Source organism: Drosophila navojoa, chromosome 3 (genome assembly GCF_054131105.1).
Source record: "Drosophila navojoa isolate 15081-1374.11 chromosome 3, UAZ_NAV_1.0, whole genome shotgun sequence".
Taxonomy (NCBI): Eukaryota; Metazoa; Arthropoda; class Insecta; order Diptera; family Drosophilidae; genus Drosophila; species Drosophila navojoa.
This window is the reverse complement of record NC_142891.1, coordinates 29,568,991-29,592,500: the sequence shown is the minus strand read 5'-3', so window position 1 is coordinate 29,592,500 and position 23,510 is coordinate 29,568,991. Positions and strand designations below refer to the sequence as shown.

General features: G+C 33.5%; 1 protein-coding gene and 1 long non-coding RNA gene across 8 annotated transcripts in view; both read right to left on the bottom strand.

The window, feature by feature from the left end:
• The window catches only part of LOC149091978 (uncharacterized), a 192,948-nt gene that overhangs the window by 60,555 nt on the left and 108,883 nt on the right, over positions 1-23,510 (bottom strand). The gene's annotated exons all lie outside the window — the stretch shown is intronic.
• Positions 1-23,510, bottom strand: part of Pten (phosphatase and tensin-like protein) — a 34,360-nt gene that overhangs the window by 9,953 nt on the left and 897 nt on the right. For 5 of the 7 annotated variants that reach the window (XM_089257665.1, XM_089257664.1, XM_089257666.1 and 2 more), the window contains exons 2-10: positions 22,777-23,037; positions 22,364-22,536; positions 22,163-22,307; positions 16,836-17,020; positions 16,674-16,781; positions 12,572-12,737; positions 10,605-10,714; positions 8,692-8,937; positions 8,276-8,633 (exon numbers count right to left, since the gene is read on the bottom strand). In XM_089257665.1, coding sequence (XP_089113791.1) covers positions 8,276-8,633; positions 8,692-8,937; positions 10,605-10,714; positions 12,572-12,737; positions 16,674-16,781; positions 16,836-17,020; positions 22,163-22,307; positions 22,364-22,536; positions 22,777-22,876 — 1,591 coding nt within the window. In that variant the 5' untranslated portion in view covers positions 22,877-23,037. Of the gene's footprint in view, positions 1-2,718; positions 3,071-6,834; positions 7,006-8,275; positions 8,634-8,691; positions 8,938-10,604; positions 10,715-12,571; positions 12,738-16,673; positions 16,782-16,835; positions 17,021-22,162; positions 22,308-22,363; positions 22,537-22,776; positions 23,038-23,510 lie in introns of all 7 variants that reach the window. The other 2 variants (XR_016196431.1, XR_016196430.1) reach the window with 2 other exon arrangements.

Below are 23,510 nucleotides of genomic sequence, written 5' to 3'. Positions count from 1 at the left end.
AAAACGATAACTCATTCCGATAGTTTTTATCGATAAAAAACCTTATCAAAGATTAGCTAAAAAATTATATCTTCCACATCTTTAAAGCTAGAGTGTACAAATTTTAAATATATATTAAGACGCATTTTATACAATTTCGATTTTTGTTATATATATCCCCTCACCCCCATCTTTGGAAAAGTAGTATATCAGTAGTATATACTAGAGACTTTTGCTTCGGTATACATTTAAACATTATGATTATGTTCTGAAAGTTTCATTACGATCGTACGTCTAGAAATTTAATTATTCAACATATAAGTTCTCATAAAATTGCCAGCACTGCAGAGCAACCCAAGCGCAATCGCCTGTATATGCGTGTGTTTGTTTGTATGTGTATGTGTGTGCGTGTGTGTGTGTGCTTGTGTTTGTTTGCTGCGTATGTGTGTGTGCTTGTGTTTGTTTGTATGCGTTTGTGTGTGTGCGTGTGTACGTGCGAATTATTATTGAAATATCAGTTGCTCGAAGGGTTCAGGGGATCTCGTAGTCGAGCAGTCTCTACTAAAGCTTTATTACTTATTTAACTTCAGCAACAATCTGTGTTGATATTATTTTTGGATTCACTTGCACCTTTCGAACGACTTTCGGTGACCTGCATGTTTTGAACATTGCAGGTTGCGGGCTCCTCTGAAGCGCTAAACAATTCTTCAAATAGTGAATTGGATTCTTTACATTATCTCACCCGTTTCTGCATATAATTTGCCTTGACCGTGCAAATGCAGGATAATTTTCTTCTAAACTACCGATATCTCTTTTAGCTTAGGTGCCATTATCAAGAAAAATTAAAAAAAAAAGGTGCTCGGAAGTTAAAAAATTTTCAAATTTAAATTTAAATTCGTCATGATTTAAATAAAAAAAAACATAACAGAGAGTACAATTTCCAAATAAATATTACCCAATCGGTCAAATAGTTATTAAAAAAAAATACTAAGTGTGTCAGTAATTTTGTTCAGCAAAATAAAGGTTTTTATTTGGTTATTTAATTTTTTTTAAAAAGTATGTTGAAGTTTTTTGCAATATTTTAGTTTGATAATATAATAAACACCCTATTCTATTTAGGCAATTTTTGTGTTGTTATATGAACAATATGTACCTATAATTTTTAAAGGAGAATTTGCTCCAAAATACCGAAAAACTTGGTCCAGAAGGGCGATCCCGATTTCATAGGGCTAATGACCAAAAACATAAACCGGGTATCGTCCAGTCCTGGTTTATCTGAAACTGTCTAAATGAGGTCAATCCACTTGCCCAGTGGTCATACCTAAGCTTTATAGAACATTTGTGTGCAAAATCTGGCAAGGATTTTCGGAATAGGTCAATATCCAATAAAAATGACCTCGAAACGGCCCTATTAGAGGAATGGACAAAAATCTCCAGCGAAGTCACGCAAAAATTGTTGAGCTCGATGGAATCACTAATAGATTGGTAATTAAACAAAAAGACAAAAACAAGCACTTCAGTCACATGCATATATGCCAAACAGCAGACCCCAAACACAAAATGGGTCATTTAGTGGCCACCTGTCAGAAACAAAAGAAGCAGATAACAAGTAAGAAAGCTCTAGGTGAGACTGCTCGACTATGAGATCCCCTGAACGAACCCTTCGAGCAACTGATATTTCAATAATAATTAGCACACACATAGGCAAACGCACACGCACACGCACATACACAGGCGACTGTGCTTGGGCTGCGCTGCAGTGTTGGCGATATTATGAGAATTTATTTGTCGAATAATTTAATTTCTAATTTTTAATTTCTAATTTAATTTTCTTTCAGAACCTAATCATATTATTCAAATGTGTGTATATTCCACAAGTCTCTATTATTTAAAATACGTCTTTTACAAAAACGAAGGTGACAGGGTGGATATAGGGGTGGACGGTAAATTTTAACAAAAATCGAAATTGTATAAAAAATACACATTTACATATATATGTTTTTACTTTGGAGTCTCTAGCTTTAAAGATGTAGAGGATATAGTTTCATAATTAATTTTTGATAAAGCTTTTTATTGATAAAAATAACTGGATGAGTTATCGATTTTTAGTGATAAACTCGATATCCGCGCGATATATATGGACATTCTAAAAAAAGTTCAAGCCTCTTGCTCTTATATCTTCTGAAATCGACGCGTTTGCTCATACGGACAGACAGACGGATGGACAGACAAACTGGCGGACAGGGCTAAATCGACTCAGCTCGTTGCTCGTTGATCAAGAATATATGTATATACTTTGAGGGGTATGCCACGCCTCTTTCTGCCTGTTACATACATTTTAATAAAACCATTATACCCTGATTTCCCGTTTTCATTGGGTTCAAGGTATAAAAATGCTAATCTAAGAGTTTTTGGACAATAAACTCATTGAAAGTGAAGTACACGAATAGCTGGTGACATGGAAAAGACCAGGTATTTTAATTTTCTTTATTTTTAAATGTTATTTGTTAGAAGAGAAAAACATGAAGTGCGTTAATGCATAATACATGACTAATAAATAAGACCCCATTTAAATTTTTTGGATATCTTTGCTGGTTTAGCGGGGATACGGCTTTAAAATTGTACTATACCGCTGCACGAAATAAGCTGTGCACCGCTGTATATACAAGTCTAGAGGCTTTCCACCACCATTGATTTTTATTCTTTTCAGTTTACAGATCGAAGGTGGAATAGACTCACCACATATACTGAAGAATCTGCCGTTTAAGTTCGAGCCAGCAGCCCTTAACAACAGTTCATAGAACTTTTTACGATAGTACACTTTGGTATCTGATTCCTTAAGTAGTGCCGGATTTCCATAGCTATAAAAATTAAGATCCTGCAAATATATTTTTTTAATACATAACAACGCATTCTAATTTAGAATCGATAATTCAATCGCATAACTTACAATAGTGATATTAAATCCATAATTTTGGCTGCTATTTAATCTATGCTTTTAAATAAGACTTCCTGTTCTTTGGATTACTTTAAATTTTTTTTATTTATTTGGACGATGAAATAGAATAGAATTTGGTGACACGTTGTATTACTGTAGAATTATATAATATTCGAAGCCATTGATGGCCTCGGGGTTTTCAAGATTTCAAGATTTAACAAATTTACGATGGAATTCGTGATTAGGTTTAATACAACTGTGAAGGTATACCATTTTGTCGCCCACATATTAAATACACTCCGTAAACATCTTTTAGTATTATTAATTCTCGCGGATATTTATATTATATATAATTCTTTTTTAAGAAATAACTAATACTTTAATCACGTGCATTTACTTTTTATGTAACAATATTATGTATTAGAACACATTTTGTACTATTGGATCGTAAAAACTATATTTTTATCACTTTGGCGACTTAATCTACTGTGGTATTTCGAGATTAATCTTCTATATATGCCGTTAAATCCATCTCAAGGCTAATGGCCAAACTACCCGAATACTTAAAATACTTTCTTTAAAGTCACAATAGTTTTATAATTATATTTAATCACTTCATTCTTTAAATTGGACTTATATATGGGTACGTAACAACACACAATCATAATGATCATAATAATCTAAAGCCTGCACCGGCTGAAGTTAGAGATTTTACATTTGGAATATATCCTCGTCGAGTACATTTTTAAGATTTTCCAAATGCCTATCATGAGGTGGAACATCGGTAAATTTCGAGACATATACTCGGGTTGGCAATCAAAAATGAACAAGTAAGAAAGCTCTAGTCGAGACTGGTCGATTACGAAATCCCCTTAACTGTTGGATGAATTGATATTTCACAATAATTCTTCGCGTCTTACAGAAGAACAACACCAACACACAAAAACATAGGCATGCAAGTATAAGCACGAATTCACTGAAGGTTTACTATGGAAAATAGCTTAATAATTTTTCTTGCGATTCTAAATATTAAATAAAGTTCATATAAATCTACATTTAAAATTTGGAGACTAGTTCTAAAGGTGTAGGAGATATAATTAAATGACTTATTTTCGAAAGGGTTTATAATAGATTAAAATAACAGGATGAATTATCGATTTTTGAAGATAAACACGAAATCCGCGCTATATGTTGAAAATGTAATTGAAATCAGCATTAACATAAGCAAACATGTAATATAGCAACACCATATGAAAAATGTAATTAACATTTTACTCAGTTCATATTTTTACTGTAATAGAAACACTAGCTGGCCCGGCAAACGTTGCATCTATCCTATCCATTATTTCTAGGTAAAATATTGTTGAAAGCTATGTTGTTGTTGTTGTTTAGGTTGGGATATACTCTGATTATTAATCGGATTTTAATTCAAGCACCTTGTGGTAAACGACATTCTTTGTTCTTTGGTCAGGTGCAAGAACAAATATTGCGGATGGTTTGCCAACACGTGAGCATGCCACGTACAATTGACCATGAGAAAAACACGCATTTTCTAGATTTAGGCCACAAATAGTCAAAGATTCGCCCTGTGATTTGTTGATCGTCATGGCGAAGGCAAGACGAATCGGGAATTGAATTCGTTTAAACTCAAAGGAATAACAACTTCCTCATCTTTAAATTTTCCTTTGAGTATCGACGCGTGAATCATATTGCTCATCAGTTTTCTTATCACCAAACGCGTTCCATTGCACAGTTTTCGTTGGTTAAAATTTCTAAGCATGATAACTACCGAGCCAACCTTCAGTTTTAAATTGTGCGGTGGTAAACCAGGCACGTCCAAGGAGTTCCAAAATTCGATAGATTTGAATGAATACAGAGTACCAACGATTTTATTTTGAATTATAAGATTAAGGTCATCCACATCTTTATTTTTAGACGCCAAAATTTAGTATTTTTGTGGAAAGCAATGATATTCGGAAATACTTTGTTGATAAGGTCATCTTTTAATGAGACGAAATTGCAAAAATGTTGAGGAAATGAAATCAAACCACTCGATTCATCAACAGGAATACGGCCATTAACGATATTCAGCAATTGCTTCGAGAAATCATCAGCAGATAGATCGTTCAACAATGCAAGTCTCATATTTACAGACAGGTGAAGTTTGGTTACATATCGCCACAGATTTGATGCTTTGAGGCAAGCGTTTATTTCGTCGGCAGCAGTAGATCTTAGATTTACTGGTAGTGTTTGTCGGAAATCGCCAGATGATAAGGACGCGGCATATTTATTAATAGTAATAGTGAATATGCCCTCGCACAAAACCACAAAACAATCGAGATATATAAATATGAATAATTTACACAAACTAATGTCTGAGACAAACAAATATTTTTTTTTTTTTATAAAATTAGCTTCTTTTATGAATAGTCAGGTTCGCTTGAGGCTGTGCCGTAGACTGACTGATTACATTTGTTTATTCACTTCTATACTATTGTATAATATGAGAGCAGGACCAAAAACTGTCACTGTTATCAAGCCTATTGAGTATTAATGGAAATTTAAATCTTTAGGGAAAAAGCCGCGTTTTTCAAGTACTCGTCAAATTTTTTCAGTATTTTTAAGATCTACTATCTTACTCGTAGCGGAGACAAATCCAACAAATCAAAATCTATGAAAATTGGTCCAGCAGATCTCGAGTTATAAGTTTATATATATATAGATATAGATTTAACCGAACTACAACATTTTTACTTTCGCTGGCATTGCATCGCCAATATTAATCCAGCATACCTACCATTATATATACGGGCATTTTAAAACAACTTTCATGTCTCTAGCTCTTATATCTTCTGAGATCGACGCGTTCATACATACGGACGGACGGACGGACAGACAGACAGGGCCAAACCGACTCAGCTTGTAAACTCATTTTTGCATTATCCCATTCACACGCGTTACAAATAGCATCAAAAACAGGAGAAAAAAACACGTGGCGTGCGCAGTGAACGAAACTAAAAACTTATCTCATATAACAAAATTAAATTTTTGTGATCTCCGTCGCGCCCTTAAATGAACTTTTTTGTTTTATATTAGTTAATGTTTTCTAAGTTTGTATTCTTAATTTCACCTATCTTAATTTCACTTAATTTCTACTATGCGTTTTTTGTGCCGTCATACATTTAGGTTAAGTTTAGGTTGCCTTTGTGTTTTAATTATTTGTGATTTTATCGAACTTTTAATATTATCAAACGTATTTTTATACATACTTATATATAGGCACATCATGTCAATGTCAATTTTCACGGATATATATTTTTGATATGTGGTGCTTGGAAAGGGGTTCATTTGCTTATAAAACAAAAAAGTATATAATAAAATAAACTATAAATTTGAGCCGATGGTTTCGAGAAAATGAGAGATGATGTGAAGAATAAACTTGAATATATATTTTAAAAAAATTGGAGAAATGTGGGATAAGACCAACAGATCTGGTCGAGAAAAATTCGGATTGGTTTGCGCAATATGAATAATATGAATAAGATCTCTTAGTTTTGTTAAAAGTATGTAGTAGGCAGAAGGAGGTGTGGCAGACCGCACAAAGTATAAATATTCTTGATCAGGGCGACAAGCTGAGTCGGTTTGGCCCTGTCCGTGTGTCTGTCCGTCCGTATGTATGAATGCGTCGATCTCAGAAGATATAATAGCTACTACTACATACATTTGAACATTATGATTAAGTTCGTAAGATCGTACGTCTAGAAATTAAATTATGCAACATATAATTTCGTATAATATTGCCCGCAGTTATTAGAATAACAGATTTGAGGGTTCAGGGTATTTCCTAGTCGAGCAGTCTTGACTATTCTTCTTACTTATTTTTCATTAATCTTTATATAATCATAACATTAGCTTACGTGCAAAATTTCAGCGTTCTAGCTGTAAAAGTCTTAGAGATACAGTTTTATCCGATTTGCCAAGTCCCCAATGGAAGTAGATATCTTTCCGCCATAGCTCGTGATCTTGGGTGGTCGACGCGGATCTACATTCCAAATTTCAGCTTTCTAGCTTTTCAATTAATATAATGTCTGGTATATCGGAAAATGCATTGAAATAGAGAACTTATTAATTAAATATATAAATATTTTGAGGCAATAAAAAAAGCATTAATTGCGCGCACTGGATTTGAACCCTAGACTTCTGGTTTGATTATAACAATGTGCTAGAAGTTTGAATATATGTGCGCGCACGTACATATAGGAAAACTGTTGTCGCTGCTGCACATACGTATTTTAATTGGCGAAACCCTTTTTTATTTTTTAACGTCGATTGATTTAACGGAAATATTATGAAACTTTCAGCATATGCTCTACATATTCCATTGAATATTTGAGAAATTTAAAAAAAAAAATTAATTATACTGTCATCTGCTATTATACTGGCATCTAACTTTAACTTTAATGTTTTTAATCGATAAAAACATAACGGGATAATTTATCGAGTTCTCTATAAATAGACAAATGAACACTAATCCTTGCAACCCCAGAGACGAGCGCTGAGCCTTATATGAATACTTAATAGACCCACGCAGAGTCTTACAAACTTAGCGATAAGATAAGAATATGTAATAGGCCAATGCTGAGCCTACACACGCATTTAATGGTTGAAATTATGCATGAGTCTGGGTATACAAACTTGGGCTCAGAAGAATAAAGATCAATACAAAAATAAAGTTTGACTTTGTTGGTCAAGTGTATTCGTTCAGACCGCAGCCCCTGTAAATGTTTTTTAATATTTAAATAGCTCATAAATTGTTATTGGTTATTTATTGCTTACGTTTATTTACTTGTTACATTTTATCTATTGGGGATTATTGTTTGGCGGATTTTTTGTACAACAAATACTATTTAAAAATCTTAGTGAAACTTCAAGCTTTGTACTGCTATTTGAAGTATTTATGCCTGCCCGTCTACATAAGTGGAACCACAGTGCAAAGATATAGGGAAGCTCCAAATACACATAGTGCTGTCCATTGACTAATATACCATTTTTTTGCACTCTGTATATGAACTTCAATAAATTAAGATCTATCGAACTTTAACCATCGTTCAAGGCATCACAGGAGATGATTTCTTAATTTTTTAAAAGCTGTGTTTTTTCTCGTAGAGTAATGGAAAAGGGAGACCCTTAAATAATAGACAGTAGTACTCGAAAAATTAATAGGCTTAGGGTAACGAAAAGCGCTTTTAGATCATTAAACCAAAACTTTAATAAGTAATCGAAATTCGTATTTTTCGTCATGGGAATTCAGATACAAAATTGTAAAGGTACACAAAAAAATGTTACTGAGGTACTCACCGGATTCCCAATCCTCGTCTCCTTCTTCACTACTTTGATTTAAATCAGAAGATGAACGTTTGCAATTATTGTGTGATTTCTGTCCGAAAATTTTATCTCCGCCAGAATTATTGGAAATATTACATCGATCAAATATATGTAGACCCTCTGAGGCTTTTTCATACATGTTACTGGTCCAATTATTTGGCACCATTTCGATTTGTTTACCGGACGGTTGATTAAAAATGTGCTGTTTTTTGTTGTCCTTGCCTGACGAGGTACTATCAGCACTTTGTAGACATTTTGAAGACGATTGTTTTCGTTTAGATGCCATTGCAGGAAATTTTGAGATAGCTGACTTTTTATGTTGAATTTTAGTCTAACAATCATAAATTCTTAGGTCCCAAGGTTTTTTTAATCTAACAAAGTATACTTACTAGTTTTCTGCTATTTGCTATTAGGTGAGATTGCCCCTCACTTCTTTCATCACTGGTTTGAAATGTACCTTCAAACAAACGACTTGAGGACGGAGAGTTTAAAACAGAGCCCTCACTGCTTAGATTCGTATCATTATCACCAGGAAGAAATTCTGAGCTTTTATTATTGCTCCTACTGTTATCTACTGAGGATTCAGCGTTTATACTGTCCGTGCGTTTTTCTTCATTTATAAATACGAGAGAGATCTAAAATTAAATTTTTATATATTAATACAAACATAAGTTCAGATAATCACTTTTATAATCATATGATAATGATATTTTCAATAGGCTAAACAACAGACTAAAAATATTAATGAATATATGTATACCAATAAGGAGACTATATAATCTAATTGCTGAATAGTTCTCGATTTTTGGAAACAATCTCGATCTGATCATGCAAAAATATGTCAAGCCTGTAGTTCCTATATCTTATGAGTTCAACGCGTTCATTCATACGTACTGAGGAACAGATATACAAACAGACAGGGATAAATCGGCTCAGCTTGTCGCTCTGATCAAGAATAAAAATACCTTAAGGGGTTCGTCACACGTCCTTTTATTTCTTACATACAAAATTGAAAAAGCCCTTATAACCTGATTTTCTATTTTCAATCTGTATAGGGTATAACAGCAATCATAAGAAAAGTTAACATTATTGAATTTTTGTTAAGTATTATTGTCCCTATCTTATATGTCGTCTCTCCTTGCATTAATGCAATTTTTGTTTTTTGCTAAAAGAATTAATTCAACAGACTATAAATGTATCGGTTGATATTAGCATCGCTTTTTATACTTTTTTAAATGAATTATAGAGGTATTGCGAAACTAGCTATTATTCCGGAGCAATTAGAAAAATAATAATGTAGACCTTGTAAATTTCAAAATTTACTATGTTAGTCAATGTCAGTTTTTAACTAAATTGCAATTTGACGACATTTATACAGACTTGAGCAGAGCATTAACCATCAAATATTTATTTTAAAGCTTAATAATGAAAAATGCATTCTTAAATGTATTAAACGTTGTTCAAAAGAATTTAAAGACTAATTTATTACCAAACACTTATTTTTATCGTTAGTACGGTATACCTCAGTTATATGGTCAGCACAATATAAATTTGATCGGGATCGTATTGAATCGGTCCAGAAACAGTTTCTTCTCATTGTTCTAAGGGATTTAAACTGGGACAGAAATTGATGTTTACCATCTTATCATTCAACGGACGAACGGATACTTTATGGATTCTGCGACGATTTGTTCTGGTCGTTAAATACTTTTCACAAAACCATTATAAATAAAAGTATAAAAAGTAAAGTTTCCTGCGACCATTATGGTATGGTTATGTATGTCTGCCAAAGGATTAGGAAAACAGAATTTCATTGAAGGGATCCTTAATGCTTAAAAATACATTAATATCTTAAAAGATAGTTTTCGGCCATCAATACCAGAACTGAAACTTTTCAGCAACGTGCTTAGCCAAACGAACAAAAAATTGCTGGAATTTTTCGATTGACCATCAAATAGCCTAGACAAAGCCTAATTGAAAATGGTAGCACTAGCCACCAACATTAAAAGGCAAGCTTCGAAATGAGCCACAATGAAACATTTCTGACTTGAAAATCAAGTTGCAAGAGCTGATGTACTCAATCTGTCAAGAGAACTGTAAAAAGAGAACCCTAGCAATACTCAGATGTAAGCACTGCCCTTTATGTGATAATCTTAGCACTCATTCTGCCTACCTATTAATTTTTTTTCAGGACTGTCCTTTTTCTTGTTAATTTGCTACTTTTTTAGTTTGCCGAGGTTTTACTGTTGGTTGTTCGCCCCAATGAGTATGTGGTATAACAGATAGATTTTTCTTTATTTACCTTAAAGTCCTCCGAAAAAGATTTATGGTCTTTGTCTTTATGTGCACCATCAATTTCGGATTTATTTAAAGTATGCATAAATTTTACGGTACTTCCATCAATAATGCGAACTGAAAAGAAAATAATAATAATAATAGTTTATCAAAATGCTCGTCTTGAAATGTAAATTTAAGCATCAACAAGGCAGACTGCAATAGTCAATAATATTCGACTATAGGATTACTTGAACTCTTTGCTGCTTAATATACATACATAACAAACAATACATGGACACATGCACACAAGCAAACACACTCACAGACTGCGCTTGGGCTGTAGTATGGGCGTTTACTTTGTTGTCGTATAACGTTTGTTTTAAAACGTAGTTAAATTCATGTGTAAATTTTCTAAAATACTCTTATTGTCAATGAGAATAAAGTGGAGTGGTAAGCAAAATCTAGAAACGGACAAAGACGGAAATGCGCAGCGAGCTAAACCGGTGTTGATGCGACCGAAACCGTATGGACATGTTTAGTTAAAACTTCTAAGGTATCAAAGTATTTTATAATCAACCAATCTGAACTAGAGAGTTTTTGTTAATATATTTTAATTGAAATATGGAAAAAGGACTTTATAAGAGTACAGTGTGCCACTAAAGTACTGTTGTTGTACTTGCGCGAATCACCCTGAAACTTGGCCAAATTTTTTTAAAATTCAAAATTATTAATGTAGGATTTAAACTAATACATTTTCTTCTAAACTAAAAATGAAAAAGAGTGAAGTTTCAAACTTAACATAATAATATTAATTAAAAACAAAAGAAACTCCAATATCTGCGTCAACAAAAGTCTACGTACTCTTACAAACTAATATAAGCTAACTAAATTTAATATCTTTTGGGATAACCCTTCATCTTAATCACCTCTCTGAGGCGAGTTGGCATTGAAAGCACCAGTTTTTTTTATATATTTCGGATCCAGCGCGCACCACTCTTGGTGTAATGCCTCTCAAAGGAGGTTTTTGTTGCTGATTTGGTGCTTCCTTATTTTTTTTTTTTTTTCGACCATATTCCAAACATGCTCAATTGGATATCACCGGGCTCTATGGTGGCGTCTCTAAAAAGGTGTGGTGTGTTGTACGCGAGATACAACCTAGTATTCATTGATTTATGTTTTGGGTCATTATCCTGTTGAAACCAGAAATCAGATCCAATTCCAAGTTTCCCGGCGCTGCTCTCTCAATTTGTTTTTAAATATCATACATATTAGTCCATCACTCCGTCGCTGAATTCCAAATTTCCGACTCCTGCTGCAGCTATGCAACCCAAAACCATAATACCTCCGCCGCCGTGTTTAACGGCTTTTATTGTATTTTTGGGGTTCAATGCTCTCCTCCAGACACGGAGACGCCCATCTGAGCCAAAAATTGTATATTTTGACTCATCTGAGAAGATGACCTTCCGCCAGAAGTCCATTGGTTTGCTCACGTAGGCTTTGGCAAACTCTAAGCGCATTCTCCTGTTTGTTAAATTTACAAGAGGCTTCTTGCGAGGCGTGTTGGACCTAAAGTTATAGGTTTTAATGGTGGCTCTACGGACTGTTTTCGGGTGAACTTCCTTGTCAATTGTTCGACCCAGCTCTGACGCAATCTGCACTGCGCTACAAAAAGGATCCTAGTCGACCAGATGCTTTATTGAGCGCTTGTCACGATCGGATAGTACTGGTGGCCGACCCGATCTCTTAGATCTTACAATACTGCATTAAAATTTATTTAATTTGGCAAAAATTTGGCCAAGTTTCAGTGTGATTCGCCAAGTATTGTATTGTTATTGTTATTATTTATTTATTATTGACCAACTCAATTAGTATCTATTGGCCAAATTAAATTTATTTATTTAATAACTAAAAGCAACTATAAAATGTAGTATTCTGTCGTTATAAATCGCTTATAACGCAAACAGCATAAATAAATTTAATATTTATACATACCCGCATCATTTTGCATAAAGAATGTATTAACCCAAAAACTGCAAATCATCTTTCTTGACGACTTTTGAGTAAGCTCAACTTTAATATCACCCGAAACCATCAAAGGCGAATTAGTTATGTCCAATATCGAAGTTTTTTGGAAATTGATTTCCCATGTTTTCAGTTCCTGAATTAAAGGAAAATATTATTTAGTTATGTTGCATAGCTTGTTTTTCGTTTGTATTTGAAATTTTTGATACATTATGTGTGATATTTATTAAGATAATTTGCAAGATCAAACTCAGTCTCCAAAGCCCTGTTCAACCATAATAACAATTTCGAATTGCCATTTGTACTGCAACTAATAATATAAAACCTTAAGCTACAGAACTACGCATATATGTCACACCATTTTAAATATTTTAAAACACATCAACCGCAAAAAAAAAGTATATATATATACTTATATTAAATTTTTTTGTATTTATATAGATGTATGATTTCTGCAACTACACAATTTATGCCTACGTTAATATAACATCGACCAAAAATTACAGTAAAAACAAGCACAAAATGGATCTGCTAGTGCTATACCGCTCTCGCACATTTGTTTTACTCTCATCTCGCTCTGTTATCATATCGCTATGCTCTCATATGGCTCTGTTCTCATCTTGCTATGATTTCATCTCGATCTCTGTTTTCATCTATCGCTTTCGCTATCTGTTTTCAGTTACCGCTACGGCAAAGCTTAGCGCATCATTTATTTTTGTGCTACTCGCTACATCTGTAGCTTTTGACGTGACAAAACAAACTTTTATTGTTAGGCTCTCGTCAAAAATGAGAGCGATAGCGAGAGCTCAACGAAATGCTACGATAGCAGAGCATTTTCAAACGCTGATAATTTATTCATTAAAATTCATAAAAATCATTAAATTATCTAATACATTTTTGGAGCCAGGATCTTCAAATTAGATGTACAATTTATACAATTTTGATTTTTGTTATATTTTGGATAGAGGATCAGTATTATCTGTGAATAATAAAATCTTCGCATTCATTAAATCTATGTATTCAGTATTCGAATAACACTTCAAAATCAAAATCAATTTATCGATTATTGTCGCTAAAAAGAAATTCGATGAGTTATAGGAAATCATATGATAAGTCGTACCGCGTACACGAGAAAGCATGCAAAATTTCAAGTCTCAGTCTCTCATATCTTCTGAGATCTCGGGCTTCATACGTACAAGCTATATCGATTCAGCTCGTCGCAACTGATAAAGAATAGATATACAGTGACGAACTAAATTATTGGCACAGCAAGCATTTTAATCTTTAAAGCAATTTTTTATGTATTTTTAATCGTTTTTTTTTTTTTTTTTTTTTTTTTTTTTTCAAAACAAAAATTGCATAAATATATAGAGTAGAGTATTTATTATATATTATATATTGCAAAAAACTTCAACATACAAAAAAAAAAAAAAAAAACTTAATCAACCAAAAAAAGCATCAAATTGCTGAACATAATTATTTTTTTTTTTTTAACTGTTAGACTAATTAGGCAAACAAAAATTTTTTTTTGACAATTTTACTCTCTGTTATGTTTCCTTATTTAAAACATCACAAATTTGAATTTCAATTGACAAAATTTTGTAATATCCGGGCATATTTTTTAACTTTTTTTAATAATGCCATAATGGCAAAATAATATCAACACAGATTGCTGCTGAAGCTAAAAGAAAAATGGGCAGGGATATGCAGGTTATTGGAGTCAAGTCTTGTTCTGTGATGAGTGCAAATTCAAAATATTTCGATCAGATGGGCATAAATCTGTTTGGAGAAAACCGAATACTGCATTTGACAAAAACAATGTTACGCCAAGAGTTAAGCATGGTGGTTGTGGGGTGATGGTCTGGGGTTGCATGTGTGGTATTTGTAGAAGGTATGATGGACAAACATTTTTATCTAAATATTTTGAAATATAGCCTTAAAACAAGTGCCGAAAAGCTACAACTAAGCTCATATTTCAGTTTTTTGCAATATTTTTGTTGTATAATAGAATAAATATCCATTTCCATTTAGGCAATTTTTGTTTTCTTAAAGGAATGCTTAAAAATATTTTAAAAGTTGCTATAAAGTTTAAGATGCTTGCTGTGCCTATAATTTAGTTCGTAACTGTACTTTATGGGGTCTGTCATGCCTCTTCCTGCCTGTTACATACATTTTCGCATTATACCCTGAACACATTGAAAATGGGAAATGGAAAAAAATGATACTTTGTGTAATAGGAAAACTAGAAAATATCAACAAAAATCAATTAAATTTGTTGCAAATAATATCATTTTAAAAAGAGCACAATTCGTTTATAACCCTTTTATCGTATTGCCATTGAATTTATTAGGACTTAGACCATTTGGATGTGCAATCAGTCCCAAAAATTGGAATTTTAAAATTCAATAACATTTCCAACTTGTTTCTACTTAGCAAAATCCCTTTAGTCAAGATGCCCAATAGATTTTCTGACGGATTGACCTTCCTGACGGATTACATTGTTGAACAATGCTTGGAAAACAGTCTATGACTTCGCTGAAAAGGTTGTGCTGCGGAAGAAGTATGACCTGGTCGCAGGCATACAGAGGGCAACGCTCATTTAGAGTAAATTGCGGACTCCACCTTGAAGGCTCATGCGCGATAACTCCTGGTTCCAAGATTGATTCGAGTCCTAGAAGATGAAGAGACCGTCCGTGGTACTATCTGGACTAATTGGAATGGTCGCAAATCGTGTTCGGCATCTAAATATCCACTTTTCATAACAAATTGTTATCTGTTAGCTAACAGCAATCGAGCATATTTTTTATTAGCGCTCTTAGACGAGACAGGTTTTTCTGTTTTCATATCTTGAGTTAAACTAAATAAATGAAGCAAACTGTCTTTTGCGTTTGTATGGGTAATTACACGCTATGCTTGTGTTCTTTGGCATTTATATGAATGTACGCATGTATGTATTTACATGTACACGAAAGCAAAGATCATTTCTTTTGAGTTGTTTAGTCAAGCTGTCTTTTGCTGAGAGTCATTAGGTGAGCGAAAATCGTATTAGTCTTTACGCGACACTCATTTGAGAGCGTCACACGACTTACGTCATTGCAATGCGTCTGACCGAAACCTATTCTAAGCAAAACAAAGAGAGCCGCTCAGAGCGAGATGGTGTCTGCACAATTTTTTGGGTTATGTTACGAAGCAAAGCATATACGAAAAAACGATCAACTCTCATTTGCGAGCTCTGGTTACTAGTAATCTCCTCTATGGATGTCCCAAAAATATTTGTTACGCCTCTTTACCCTGTAATTTTCACATTTTTTTTAGTGTAAGAACTCAAATTTTTCTATGAGCTGACCAAAAAGAAAGTGTCTACGTTCAGTAGGGGTGAGGCAAGTCGAGAAAACCTGAATTTTCTACAGTATTAGAGCAAAACTTGACTACCAAATTGCTAATGGGGTGTGAATGACTATTCCGCAGTCGGTAACGCCCGACTGCAACGTTCTTACTTGTTTAATAATGAATCTATGCCCTTTTCATTTTTTTAGTTCATTAATGCCATTTCAGAAGGGTTTGCTGCTCCATATATTTTCAATGAAATTCAATAGGACGCGTTCTTTGAGTCATTGCTCTACATTTTTCAGTTGTAAATGTATGTTCCCAAATTCTTTTGTAAAATGATCAGGCATTACTCCAGAAACGTTATTCCATCGATTAAAACCAAGGCCTCAAAACAATCTTTGTTAAACCATAAGAGAGCAGCCACCGCGCTTGACAGTTTGCCTTACTGTCTTGTTACAGCCAACAGACTGGAATCGCTAGGCCGAATTTTCAAATTTTCCGATAAGACAGCTAAGCATTGTACTAATAAAATAAAATTAGGATCTTGAACATCTATAGAGTAGAAGCGAAAATACAGACCCTTGAGTTGCAACATTAAATTCGTGTTACTGTTTTGCTCGTCACTGTATAGACCTAATGAGTTCTATCACTCCTTCTACCATTATACTCTGATTTAACATATTCAATGGAATCAGGGTATACAAATTTTAAATATGGCTTATAAATAAATCAACATACTTACATGCGCCGTAAGTTTCTCTGGTGTAAACTCTTTCCTATCGGAAATTGAACATTGCACTGTACCAATATTATGCAAGTAATTTGCCTCAGAAAAACGGATTTCAGAAATCTACAAAAGTATTGTTTAAAGTGCTGATAGTTAGAAAGTATATATGTTACTTACGTAAAGACTGACTACTTCATAATGTATATCTGGGATTAAATTTGAATAATACTGAACATATCTACGTTGCGATGGAATTGTAACACCTTTCCGATCTATTGTACGCTTTTCATCATAAAAAGCCAAGGCTTCATCTGCTGTATTCAAGAACTTACTATGAACCAAGTATGCACATATCATGGTACCTGTTGATTAAACATATTTTAAAATTATAAAACGATAATGGCTTGCAAAACTTACAAATCGATATGTTTTTCATTTTATTTTATTTTATTTAAAAAAATATAATTTCCGATTACGCATTTCATAGATTTTTCGGAAATTCATAAATCCAAAATATTTTTATCAGTTCGTAAGAATATTAAATTGAGACCAATACATTTTTAAGTACGCTCAATATTGAACGCTTCTAAAAAAAAAACAGTAAAGGGCTCAGCATACAAAGTACGATCTTTCCGAAAAATCAGCTTATAAATTTGCCTATTTTTCTAATTAATAAATTGTTTAATATAAATAAAACACATTTTGACACATTTGAAACGGTAAAGAATCTAATCGTTATTTGACCGTGGGAGACTATACAAGGAGGCATTTGCAATATGTTAAGCTTCGCAAGAATACATTTTTCCATTTATGTATATACGTAATTTTATACTGTATGTACGTCGGATAATGTTATTGGAAACTTTCTGTTCATAAGCAATTTAAACAATCGCACGCGTTGATATACATAAGAAAAGTAAGAAAGACCAAGTAAGAAAGTCGAGCATAGTCGAGCAATCTCTCGAGATCCCCTGAACCCTTTGACGCACTGATATTTCAATAATTATTTGCGTCTTTCTGCTTACACAAGAAACACACACAGGCGTATAGACACGCACGCATAAACAAGCATTGGCTGCAGTGTGAGCTTGCTACAGGATCTTAATTGTTTAATAACTTACTTTGTGGATGGACTATCTTCATATCGTGATTATAACATTGAAATGAATGCATTGGCCAAAGTACAAGTCTCTAATATTTGATGGGGGTAAATTTTAACAAAAAACAAAATTCCATAAAGTACATATGAATTTACATAATTTGGCAACTCTAGCGCAAAAGATGTAACAGATATACATTTATTACTAATTTTCGCTTATGTTTTTAATCGAGAACAAAATGACGGGATTAGTTATCGATTTTCGAAGAAAAACTCGATATGCGCGTTATACACACGTACACGGACCTAGGAAACAAATATTAATATGTAGCTTTATATCTTTTAGGATCGACGCGTTCAAGCATACGGACAGACGGACAGGGCTAAATCGACTCAGCTCGTCGCCCTGATCAAGAATACATATGCTTCGTTGAGTCTTCCACGCCTCCTTCTGCCTGTTATATTTCAACAAAAACATTATACCCTGATTTCTCATTTTCAATGGGTTCACGGTGTCAAGAAAGCTCTAGTCGAGACTTCTCGACTACGAAATCCCCTAAACGCTTCAAAGAATTGATATTTTACAATAATCCTTCCGAGTCTTTCTGCCTTCACAAGAAGCATACACACAGAAAAGGATAGAGATGCAAGCATAAACACGCATTGGATGCAGTGTGACTTACTATAGAAAATTAATTGCCTAATAACTTTTCTTGTTGATGAGCTATGTTATCATAACAATAAAAGCGTGTATATGCCAAAGCACAAGCTTCTAGTATTTGAAATACGCTTTTTACATAGGTAGAGGTGAGGGGGCGGAGAGTAAATTACAACAAAAATCGAAATTATATAAAATACATATAGGTCTACATTTAAAATTTGGAAGGTCCAGCTCTAGCTTATTGAAAAATCACGTGTTGAAAGTTTCATGAATATAGTTGAACTACAAGAGAAATTATTCGACAAGTAAATTCTCTTCGAGTAGTCTAGTCGACTAGAGTCTTCTTGTTTGATATATTTTGGCTTATTTGAATAGGTTCGTGAGCTTTAACTTTACTTTATGTTGATTATATATATTATAAACTTAATGTTTTTAAGCAATTGTATGTGTGTATGTGAGCACTTCACAAGATCGGCGAAATGAAAATCCTGGGCTTTAAAATTGCTACAGGTAGATAAAGCTTCACATATAGGCATACAAATGCTCATACATGTAGCAAGGGACTGTAAGTGTATGCATGCTCGTCTAGAAAACATTTTCATTATGCGCATCAACGCTTTCATACCCTCTCGCATGGTAAACGATTTGAAGAGTTAGGTATACTCTTCAAATAGAAAAGAAGAACGGTAGTCGAACGCAAAGAAATTTGGTGAGAGAGAGCATGGAGAGAACGAGCAAGGGATACATTGAGCATAGAAGCATCTTTTGTTCAATAGTCGACCATCTCGGCCGAACGCATGAAGAAAAATGATTTTGTGTTTCCAAATTTTTAGTAGCCCGAGCCTAAAAGTGAAGAGCCGAGCAAATACAAAGTACTCTGAAACCTTATGTCTGCAGAGTATGCAATATTATGAGAGCTTATTTGCTAAATAAATATTTTTGAGGTGAAACTATCACAAGTCTCTCGTACTGGAAACATGTTTATTACAAGATCTGTAAATTACAAAATCTGTAAATTACAGTATCTTCAATAAACGAAATTTTGTAGCTCTAGACTTTAAAACAAGATTAAACTTTTTTGTTCAATAAATATCAGTGTTAAGAATAGAGTGGAATGAATAACCACAGTCCCAGGATCGCCAATATGTAATGTTTACTATTCAACGAGAACTGCTTTTACTCATTTAGGTAAGCAAAAAAAAAAAAAAAAAAAAAAACAAGTAAGAAGACTCTAGTCGAGACTGCTCGACTAGGAGATACCCTGAACCCTCCAAGCTGATATTCTTATCATTCTGCACTTCTTTTATGCACGCACACATACATACACATGCATCCACCCTCACGCGCCCGCGCTCTGCTAACTGCGCAGTAAGCAACGACTGCGTTTGGGCTGCGCAGCAGTGTGGGCAATAGTATGAGAATTTACTTAGTGAATAACTTCTTTTGTAAACATACGATCTTAATGAATTATATGGTCAAAATGTGTGTACATTTCAAAGCACAAGTCTCTATTACTTGATATACGTTTTTTACAAATTGGAGGCGAAGGGGGCGTGGTATCCAAATTCTGTTGATTACAAAATGTTTGTATTCATCATATGTATATACATAGTAAATCTGAAGTCTCCACGTCTAACAGTACTCCAATGAGGCTCAAAAAACAAAATCAATTTTTCAATTATTCTCGATAAAAAAGTTATCGGATGGGCTATCGAAAAAATAAAGCACACTCGTAATGCGTATGGTACACGAGTATGCACACAAAATTTCAGCTCTCTAGCTCTTATATTCTGAGATCTCGGCGTTCATACGGACGGACGGACAGGGCTATATCGACTCAGATCGTCGTGCTGATCAAGAATATATATACTTTATGGGGTCTGCGATGATTCCTTCTGCCTGTTACATACTTTTACACAAAACCATTATACCCTGATTTCCAATTTTAAATGGGTTCAGGGTATAAAAAAAAACACACACACGCATACAAACAAACTCACGCACATATAGAATAGCACCAATTGCAAATGCAAGGTTTAAGAAGTTCTAGCTACATTTATCAATGTATTGATCTACTTTTTATACCCTGAACCCATTTTAAAATGGGAAATCAGGGTATAATGGTTTTGTCAACAGTATGTAACAGGCAGAAGGAGGCGTGGCAGACCCCACAAAGTCTATATATTCTTGATCAGGGCGACGAGCTGAGTCGATTTGGCCCTGTCCGTCTGTCTGTCCGTCCGTCCGTATTTACATATGAACGCGTCGATCTCCGAAGATATAAGAGCTTAGAGACTTGAAATTTTGTTTCCTAGGTCCGTGTATATCACGCACATAAAAAAAACCCTTAAAATCACTAATTGATTAGATCTGTTGATTATATATCTATTTTGATTAAAAAAATTTAAAAGTTTGTAAAAATCTGCAAAAAATGGGTCGTGGAAAGCATTGAAAATGATCCACAACGCATTAATCTATAAAAAAAAGTGATGAAAAGCGCGAACGGCGTTGAGTTCTGACCCAATATCATGTCACTCGACTCATTTGCGACAGTAAAAAGGATCCTTTTAAGTCGGCTACTCAACTAAAAAGGACCTAAACATATCAGCAAGGGACCAAAAAGTACGGAAACACTTAAAACTTTACGATTTTAACACTCGCCGTTCAAGAATAATACCATATTTCAATATAAAACACATTTCCAAACGGGTGGCGTTCGCAAAGAAACATATTAATTGGTCGAAGCAGGAGTAGAGAAGCATATTTTAGACTGATGAAAGTAAGGTGGTAGTGTTTAATGGAAAAGGATCGCGGTCCTTCGTGGAAAGAACTCGAAACTCAACCCAAGATGTACAACAAAAACCATTAAATATAGAGGATCAAGTGTAATGGTATGAGGCTGCTTTTCGTACTATGGTGTAGGCCTAATTTATTGGATCAAAACCATAATTGACCGACATATGTTGGAATAAGTGACGCTAGATACAATATACCACTAAAATTGGTCATCCAGCAAGACAATGACCCCTAACACACCAGAAACAACGCGAAGGAATGGTTTCAGGAGAATTTAATCGACTGGCCAACGCAGTCGGCGGACCTAACTTTGATCGAAACTTTGTGACGGAAGACAGAAATTAATTTTTTTGAATCTAATACAAGTAATGCAAAGTTTTGGGAAGTCGTTCAGGAGTCCTGAGCTGAAATTCCTTTTAAACGATGCCAGGACTTGATTGAATCCATGCCTAAGCGTTGTGCAGCCTTAATTGCTAACAAAGCCAAAACAAACAAATACTAAACTTGATGGAGTATATTTATTTTCATTTGTCATTGACTATAAGTTCAAACTTTTTACTCATTTTTATTTTTTGAATAATTTTTAGCGCAAAATTAATAAGTGGTGCTATTTTTTTTCATCAATTTTTCGACTTTTGTTTTTTGCAATAATGAATTGTTTTCCGCTTATATTAAAGCAAAAAGTAGATAAATACATTCATAAATGTAATTAGGGGAACTTCTTAAACTGTGCATATGCAAGTGTTTTTTTTATATTTCGCAGCTGTATATACCGTATTGGGTCTCCTATGTCTCTTTATTGGGTCTGCCATGCCTCCTTCTGTCTGTTACACTTTTAACAAAACTATTATTCCCGGATTTCTCATTGAAAATGGGTTCAGTGTAAAAAAAAAAATACCTGATGTTAATATGCTAACGTTCGTTCAGCTATAATTTATTATTTCTTACCGGTTCTTCCTTTTCCAGCTTTACAATGCACAGCTACAACATTTAATGGATCTCTATTAAGCCAGGATTCAACGTCTTGGCAAAAACGTTGCATCAATACAATCGGAGGAGGATTGTGATCCTCGAACGGGTATGTTGCAACATTCTGTAAATAAATATATATAAATGTAGCTTGAACATATTAAATTTCGTATATTCTACCCCGTGAAATTTGTTAATGTCATAACTCCGTTCTTGGCACAGGTTGTATATTCTGTAATGCCCTCCATGATTTTCTTCCATAAATTTATAAACATCCTCTAGGCGATTTCTGTAAATGCCTTCAATAATGTCCGGAGCAGGATATCCCATCGCAATTATTTTAGGGCAAATATCTAAAATATATAAAATATCCACTGATTTATATTCTTAATAACATCTTCATAGTTTAGCTTAACTCTCAAATGAAAACAAATTTGAAATATTTGAATTTATGATAGCTTTATGTCTTATAAAAAATCGCTGAAATAGACTAATATTGAATTCAACCAATACTAGATAAGAGAAATAATTCATATAGCTTTAATATTGATCTATTATAAAGCTTCAAATAAATATGCACTTAGAGTAATTACATGAAAGGTCCAAATTAAATCCCTTTTCCTTGTATCGTATGCGTTTCTTGCTCACAACATTTCGTAACGCATTGGACATTATGGATATTGTGTTTGCCATATTAGTCTCCAAATATGATATTGTCTTTTAAAAATTAAAATTTTAATATTATTATAACTATTTGTTTTGATTTCTTTTTCATTATTTATTTTTCCCTTCATATCAATAATTTTATGACAAGCGTTATTGTATGAACCATTTTTAGTGAAAACATGCAGTACCTGAAAAAGAGGATTAAAAGAAGTTAGTTTTACTTTCAAACGTCCAAAAAAAAAATAATAATAATAAGTTTATTTATTATAAGCCTGCTTGATAAAATATTTTGATTATACCTCGAGATTTTTTAAATTGTAATACTTTAATTAAATTTATTTTGAGCCTGGAATTGATATGAGGATGAACTAAAAACTGTAAGTATCCTATATTATACATCAGTCAGATAAACAGAATAATTTTTTTTTTGGCTTAAGAATTAAACGATTAAACAATTTTAAAATTGTGTATAAGGATATTTGTGCAAAAATTTATTTAGTATAATAGAAGTACAATCAACTTATAAAAAAATTTTTAAGCCAATGTACCCATTCTACATTTGCATAAAATTTTGTTTATATGTTTTCTTATGTACTTATTCTACATTTGCATACAATTTTGTTTATATGTTTATAAGCTAAATATGTTTTAATAAGCTAAA